At 41.4% G+C, this 8,358-nt stretch overlaps 1 protein-coding gene across 1 annotated transcript in view; it reads left to right on the top strand.

Moving 5' to 3' along the window:
• Positions 1-1,602: 1,602 nt before the first annotated feature.
• LOC102212672 (USP6 N-terminal-like protein) overlaps positions 1,603-8,358 on the top strand; it is a 32,522-nt gene continuing 25,766 nt past the window's right edge. Inside the window, exons 1-2 of the mRNA XM_005747602.1 lie at positions 1,603-1,975; positions 7,326-7,399. Of these exons, the coding sequence (XP_005747659.1) occupies positions 7,334-7,399 (66 nt within the window). The 5' untranslated portion in view covers positions 1,603-1,975; positions 7,326-7,333. The remainder of the gene's footprint in view (positions 1,976-7,325; positions 7,400-8,358) is intronic.

Below are 8,358 nucleotides of genomic sequence, written 5' to 3'. Positions count from 1 at the left end.
GACTGCAGGTCATAACTTCTTACCTGAAGTTCAGTTCACCTGACACTCTCGGACCAGCGGCTGCTTCGGGTCTCTCCTCCTCCTGCCTCCCTTTTCCTTCATCCACCTGCTGGCCTCCACCACTTGCTAATGTTATTGAATCTGTGGAAGCTCCGCGATGCCGCCACATGAAGTAACGAGTAACGAGCCTATCTAAATCCCAGTAACGAGTAACGCGTTCCCGGTTTTGGCATAATAACTAGTTACCGTGCTCGTTACCACAATAATAACGTAGTTACTGTAACGCGTTACTTAATAACGCGTTAGTCCCAACACTGTGTATGAGTAAAACTCTCTGGACTCGAGATGGGTAGAGCTCAGGCGTGGTTTATTCCCCTTTTGTGGGTCTCTGCAATAACATGGGACATGAGTAACCATGGGTTTCCAGCAACAGGATTCCGCCCAAACTATCAAGAGAAGTTTCAAATTATTAGACACGACAGTCTCCTCTAGCTGTTAGCCGCTAGCTCAGCGTGTCCATTTTTCCTACCGTCCAACCCATTAATTTCAAAACAAGATCATAAAACTGAAATCTACTCAGATGCTACTGTATGGGCAGTTCATGCTGTTAATGCACTGTCATGTTAACCTCAATAAGGATTTTCAAATATGTTTTAAACTCATGTTCAGTCAGGGCGGACTGAGGAAGAACTTACCACAGCAAAAGCTTCATTGCCACTAACGGGATAAGATTAGGGAAAACCAGTTTACCAGTAGCAGACTTTTAAAATCGAATCTTTCAAAATAAACCCATGGTTGCGATCCCAAGTTTAACAGGAATTTAACCGCAACAAAACCATGTTCATTCTTTTACATCATTACATTAGCAAGTACAACCTTCAGGTGGAGACCCAAACGCATGATTTGTGTAACTGTGTATTTAGGCTGTATGTGTGATGATGTTCGTGCAACGTTTAAATGAGATTGGTCCACCTGTTGGGGAGGAGAGAGGGTACATATGCAACAAGAATATTATTTTTATTATTAATATTTTATATTGTATTTTTATTAGTACATTTCCAAAACTTTAAATTCCAGTTGAGAAAAATTGAAAACGGGCATTTTAATCATTTCTCGGCTTGACGTCGCTCTTCAGCATATCCATGAACAGCATCAACACACTGCTCTGAATGTTTCTGTCCAGTCAGGCACTAAAACTATCCAGTCATGAAGCTTCAGGAACAAACAAATCAAACCAGTTAGATGCGGCCTGAGTGAATCTGGGCTCAGTCTGTCTTGCGTTTCTGTGCAGGGTAGCCAATCAGATGTTGGGTATCATCTGATGATGAGCAATAAAAAATATTATTTATTAATTATTTTATGATGCAGATACAGGCATCATCAAATAATTATGTTAAATGAAATTAATTATGCATTTAATATATTTATTTTAATTAATTAATAATATGTATTTATTGTTTATGTATTTCCAACTGGACTAGATCAATGACACTTTTGATGAACTAATTGTGCACGCAGTTATTTCATTCTGGCACTCTCGGCGCTCCATACCTCTCTGCCTCCATCCCTGCACTGCAGTGTTTTTCCAGCAGATGTCGGCAGCAGAAAGCCCAGTTACTGCTTCTATGCTGGTGTTTGCGTCTCCACCGGGACAGCTGTTGTCGGAGGTTCTGTTTCTTTAAGGCCGGATGGTTTACAGCTCACACACGGCTGACGATCGGCGCCTGCTCAGTGCGTCTTCTCCGCTGCCGCTGCTTGGATCGCGGACCTGGAGGGTTTCTGTCCCGTCCGTGTGCTCCTGTGTGCGCGTATGTGTGTGCTGTGTCTGATGGTAACCCATGGATTGACGGAGGGGGAGGCTATTGTTACCAGCCCGGTGGCTTGTTCTGCTGCAGCTGCAATTTCAGCAGAGAATGCCCAAAGCAAACGGAGCGGTAACTGCACGGATAGCGCAGGAATACACCAGAGGATCAAGGTAATTACAAGCGTGTTTGTTTCTTTGTAGCCATGCCCCAGATTTGTTTCTTATTCTCTGTGGAGTAATAATAATGAATAAAAACGAGGTCTCGCGCGAGGCTGTAGAATGGTGTCAAATCACAGCATCGCGCGCGGCTCGTACTATCGGAGGCTGTGGGTTTGTTTACCAGCGCTAAATGACACTTTGAGCCGCTACAAAGGTCCTGATGTCAGCGAAACACGTCCACACCGTGGGCAGCATCCTTCAGCAGCCTGGCCCTGCGTGTGTCTGGGATGGAGACACTGAAGGCAGCGGCAGCAGCTCTCGGGCCTGCTGGGGGAGCTTCGAGAATACAGCGAAGTTATTCAACATTTTTCCTGACAGCTGAAAGCAGAAGCACTGCTCAGATATTCATTACGCTTTATTATACTGGCGTGTTTCTGCTACTGCTGTTTGTCCTGAAATGATAACCCGTAACATTGTACTCTCTGAGTCTCACATAGTTTTCCCAACATTTGTGGGTCTTATTAAGTCTTTATTGGCTTAATAACTGCCTCACTCACTGATACGCATTCTGCACAGTAACTCACATGTGATGCATATTAGTAAGCACAAACACAACACAGTGGTTAGGTCTTAAATTGAACCAATGTATGCCAGTTCTTGAATACTGAGTACATGAATATTTTTTCTAATCATTGTACATGTTTTAATTTTTCTGGAGCACAGAAAAAAAAGAGATTCTGTTTGTGAGGTTTTGCTGGGAAGATGTAAAAGTTTTATTTATCCAGTTTGAAACCAATGTAAAAGATCAACAAAGTGCAACGATTCCATTGTACTTTATTAGCTAATAGATGAGGAGTCTGTAAATGTTTTACAGTCTTCAGAGAGAATCATCGAGAGTAGGCTCCAGACCATCAAGGGCTAAAAAAAACCCTAACCCTAATTCACTGGGTGTTCTTTATCTTTAGTAATTCAAGTAACTGCACAGGAACCTGAGTCATTCAGTTACAAAACATTTAAGTATGTCCTGCTGTACTCACTTTGTGTTGGAATTCTCTCTCACACTCTCTCCTTCTCTTTAGAGCTCCAATGATGCTTACTCCTAAATTAAATGGCATTTGATCAAATTCCCAGGCTTGTGGTCCACCAGGAAGTTTTTAACCACAGGGCTCCCAGACAGTCCGTGCTGTCAACATAAAGTACCCGGGGACGGATGGATATTCACTTTATGTAAAAGTCCAAACCTCAGATTTTAAAATTACAATGGCAGTGACCATTACAGTTCAAACTCTGTGTGCTTAACACAGGAAACACAAACATTAGACCTGTGTAGGTTTGTATTGTTTTAAGGCAGGGAAAAAACCCAAAGTAAACTTTACAAAGAAATAAAATGCAAGTTAACACACACACACACTTCCAAAGAACAGGACCACACTTACTGAAATCAAGGTTTGCACACTTTGATCTAGAAATAGTTAAAAGATCTGCAGTTTAGAATATTACAGAACATTTGTTACATTTTGGTAGGAACTTGTCCTGGTGACCTTATTGCTATCATTATCAAAAGTGAGATCGCTGTCCAAATGACGCTAAGGTTTCTGACTTGAAACTTTGTCTCAAGTTTGCCTTCAGTTCTAAATGTCTCAGGTTTTGAGACATCCAGATATCAGCACAGATAATTAGTGAACAGAGGTTATATCATCAGAAAAAAAAATTAGTAGTAGTTTATAGCTAATAGTTTACTGTATAATATGAAGTGAAAGTTGAATAAATATGATTGTGGGTTGAGAAAAAAATATATAAACTAGACAAGCGAATCTAGAGGAATCCAAGGAAGAAGCACGACACTCTAAACAGGAATAACAGCTCCGTGTTAAACCTGTGAGATTGAAGTCGTCATCAGTTACAAGCCTAATCCAATCAGAATATGTCGTTTTTTTTATATTGTTCTCTAAAGATTTGGAGGTCAGAATAAAAAAAAATTCAATTTGACAAAAAAGAGTTTAAACTCCTCCACATGATATTAAATGAACACACCACTTCTTTAATAATGAATATGATTTAATGTGTTAATATGTTTTGATTCGTTACGTATCCTGATAGAGTAATCTTAGCTAGTTTCATTTGTGAAACTGAGCTTATGACATTAAAATTAGCCGATGCAACCAAACACTTTATGCACCCGCAGTAACTTAAATGTGCAGAGGGCAAAATGTGACTCATTTCCCACTTTCAACAATCCTACCTCCGACCATGAACCACTTCAGCAAAAAACTTGGTTCAAGTCCAGCTCCCAAGTCTCCACTCGGAGGTTTATTAAATAAAGCTCAGCGTGTATTCTGAGAGTAAAACACAGCCTGCAAAGGCAGAGTACATGTTCATCAGTCAGGTAGTGTGAAAGGGTGCAGTCCCGTCTCTGTTCCCTCTCCTAGGTTGGGTCTCCACCCTTTGTGCTGGGTCTCCTGCCAGAGCTCGTCTGTGATTTAGTACGCTGACCACATGCAGCCGCTGCCATATGTTTCAGAGGACAGCTCATATTTAAAGCTTCAGTGCCCATTCCTTGGTAGCCTCTAGATGAAAGTCGTTAAACGTTTTTTGGTTACAAGCCACCATCTTAGAACAGACGGGAAAGATTTGTCTTCAGACAACAGCAACACAGCAGAAAGGTAGCATCCTGCTGCCTACTGGGTAAAAACATACATTCAGTTCACTTTGCATAGTCAGACGCTCAGTTTGCTCTCTGTGTCATTTGTTTATAGAAACTCAACAGGACACAAGGAGGTCAAATGGACTCAAATATAAAGTAAAGTAAATTCTGTTGCTACAGTGTGACACTACAGTGTGACACTACAGTGTGACACTACAGTGTGGCATTTTGTCTAAATATCAGAGCTACACTCTTAAGGTGGATCCTTTTTGTGGACTTTTTAAACCAAGAAGGAGCCATCAGTGTTACGTGTCCGCACTTCTGCACGTCTGCTGTTTGGCTCCTCAAAGCTCTTTGTTTCTCTTTGTTCAGGCTTTGACAAACACAGATTTTCACTGCATAATCCCGCTTTGGGGTTTTCCCTAATCCAGATGATTTGCGTTGTCCTGCAATGTGTCCGGATCATCACTCCAGGTCTGTCACTGGTGTAGAGCCAAACAGAGGATGCAGATTAAGCTGGATTAATACCTCTGCTGCTTTGTTTGATGATGAAACATCAGTCAGAATCCAGCTTCAGCTGAGTGAGGTTCATTTTTTAAAAGTGGCTCAAATAGATTATGCTAGGGCGTACTGGTAATTGTACTACACTGCATTTTGTGTATTGTCATTACAAAGCAGGTTAACATTGCTAATTGAGCAGTGAAGTAAAGTGAGGCTTCAGCTGGTCTCCCATGACCCATGCTTCTTGTTGCACCTGGCCTTGTGGTTGCGATGCCTGAAGGCCAAAAGTAAAAATCAGATGCCCAAAAGTATATAGTCATGCTCCACCTCAGCGTGAGACCCTGAGAGAGTCAGGTGTGACTTTGCACAGTTTGGTCAGTGTGGGTGAAATTCTCTCTGATTCACGGTGCAAGATGGAGCTCCTCCCCGATCCACCAATGAAACCATTTAAAACAGAGGTGGCCTTCGCTTTTACCAATGAGAAAAACCACTGATCAATAAAGCAATTTTAGAAAGGCAGGCTCTCGCTTCAGCCACTAAGGACGGTTTTGATCTGACCTGTATTTACGGCCTTCTGACGAGTAAAAGCGCGTTTTTTTAAAACCAACCAAGACAGCTTTGCAGATGCTGCAGAAAGTCCTTACCAGCTGCCCCACAACTTTACCAGTGTTGTTGGTCTCCTCACCACATTCAGGCGTTTTTCCACATAAAACATCGCTCTCGCTTTGGTACGACGGTCTCACGCTGAGGCGGAGCGTTTGTAAGTCTAACTTTTTTGGATTAAACAAACAAAATGTATCCATCGGGGCACGCAGCCTCCAACTCTCCCCATCCTTACAAAAGCACTGGCTTTACCAAAAACAACCTTTTTACTGTGGTTTAACACAGTTTCACAGACGCGCGCACACACACACACACACACACACACACACACACACACACACACACACACACACACACACACACACAGGTTTCTGCCAAGGGAACATTTTTTTGTCTAAAAAAGTAAACTTTTTGGCTTAAAATGACAACAGCACAAAAATATGAATATTCCACAGTTTTCGTTTCTGTCTCAAACCACCTCTTCATCATCCTCATCCATCGCCATATTTTCATGATCACATATTTTTGGGCATCGGATTATTGATTATTACTGAGTTAAGAAATATCATAATTTTATGATAGTCATCAAAATGATAACTGCCATTAACTTTTATTACTTCCTAAATCATTCGACGGGGGGCCATAAATCACTGACCTGCAGATAAGCGTGACTTTGTTATGCTCAGTTTCATGAAACAGAGAGGGAACATTTTCTCGGTGGCTTCCGTTTATTGGATTTAAGTCAAATTATGAAATGTACTGTATTGTTTTCTTATTACTATTACTTATTAGTACTAGAGGCTGTATAAGTTAGAAGAGTATGTATTGCTCTTTAAACAGGCCTTGTCATGTCACAGTTTGGCACAGGGCCTTGGTGCGCCTGTATATGAGCACTTATACTTTTACACCTTCACACAGCTCTTCAATCCAGCTGACAGACAAATGCACAGTTCACTCACCATAACCTGCTTTCAGATCACTAAATCAATTACCACGTGTCAGATTTTATTGGCCTTGCTTTGGTACAGGATATTTCCTGAGTTCAGATCCGCAGGGATAAAAAAGCTCTTGTTGGAAAAACTAGAGTTTTCTACTTTACCGAGCTTGTTCAGTCCTATAGACCAGCGTTCCCCAACCCCCAGGCCAGGGACCGGTACCATACAACTCACGGACCGGTACCAGGCCACGAGACTTGAGAAATGTATGGTTTTCAGGGGTTTTATCTGTTTTTATGATTATTTTAGCATTTTTATCGTTAACTCTGTTTCCCTGGGTCTTTTCTTGTGTGTTATGAATAAATCTTCTTTTTTCTGGTACTGGTTTTATTTTATTGTATTCATCCGCGACTCCGTGGTGCAAAAAAGGTTGGGGACCGCTGCTTTAGCACGTTTCTGGTGCAGTTTTGCAGCTGATATTTTAAAGCCCCACTATGATATTGTTCTACTAAATCCAAGGCAACCATCTACTGATGTGTTTATTCTCTTTAAAACCAAAGCATGCTTCAGGTATACCAGCTCATCGTGCTGGTAGTCACATCTAGCCGTGTTATTTTTTTCATCGTCAGTTGTTGTTTTCTCTAGTTTATGCAAATCTTGCTCTTCCTTTTTTCCGTAGATATTGACATGAAGAAAGACATCGAGAGTCTAATCGCAGAAGAACGAGCTGATATCATCTTGAAGTATGCTACGGTGAGTTTACATTGTCACTTGTGTTTTCGTTCGTGTCTTGGAAGAAGAGTTCTCACGTGGTTCATTTTGGGCTTAACAAAAACACAAAAGGACAAAAATTCAAATGTCTTCTTGTGTTTGCTTTGTGTGCAGCACATTTCTGCATGTGTGGAGGACAACAAGCGTGTATGTGTGTGGGTGGATGTGAGTATGCTGGCAAAGTGCATTAATAACATGTTGTGTAATAATATGTTTATGCCTGCGGTGCGATGTCTCGGAGAACGAAGACCACAGATATTGATTGTGACTGCAGTGGAAACTAACATTAAAAGCAGCCATTAAAAACTAAACAGACATGATTCATTACATCCTTTCCTCTTGATTAGTCTTCAATGGACTGAGAAGAAAGCCATCCACTGTGCACATGTAGTACAGGTTTTAGAGTCCTGCTAATGATCCAGATACCTCGGCTTTGGGAATTTAATGATCCACCTATTCTTCAGTCTGAGCAAGAAACTGGAAATCATTCTTTTATCCAGGAAGCAAAATCAGGCTTCAGGTCTACAGTAAAAAGTCTTGACCATGGACTTTCATATGAACGACCGGTGTAGCCACCTAAATGTTATCTATCGAGTCGCTGACTAGGGCTGGGCCATATTATACCGTTCACGGTAGTACCGATACAATGTTAGGCAAAGATAAGAAAATGAAATATCGCGGTAGAATATGGGTAAAATGCGCATGCGCAGTGGCTTTGTTTTCATACACACATGGCAGAACACGTTTCATCATTTGAGACAGAAGCGCTTGTTGGAGTACAACAAAGCTGTTAAAGCACGTGAAGAGGCGTCCGCTTCAACTAGCGTGGTGGTGAGACCAAAGAAGCTGACTCAACAAATAATCGGCGTAGCTTTAAATAGCTGCATGCCTTATGACACAAGTAGCAAACGTTGGGGGGAACTAACTAATGAACTAAACTA

This window comes from Pundamilia nyererei, unplaced genomic scaffold, assembly GCF_000239375.1.
Source record: "Pundamilia nyererei isolate P.nyererei 1_Seehausen unplaced genomic scaffold, PunNye1.0 scaffold00200, whole genome shotgun sequence".
Classification (NCBI taxonomy): Eukaryota; Metazoa; Chordata; class Actinopteri; order Cichliformes; family Cichlidae; genus Pundamilia; species Pundamilia nyererei.
This window is presented reverse-complemented; position numbering and strand designations above follow the sequence as displayed.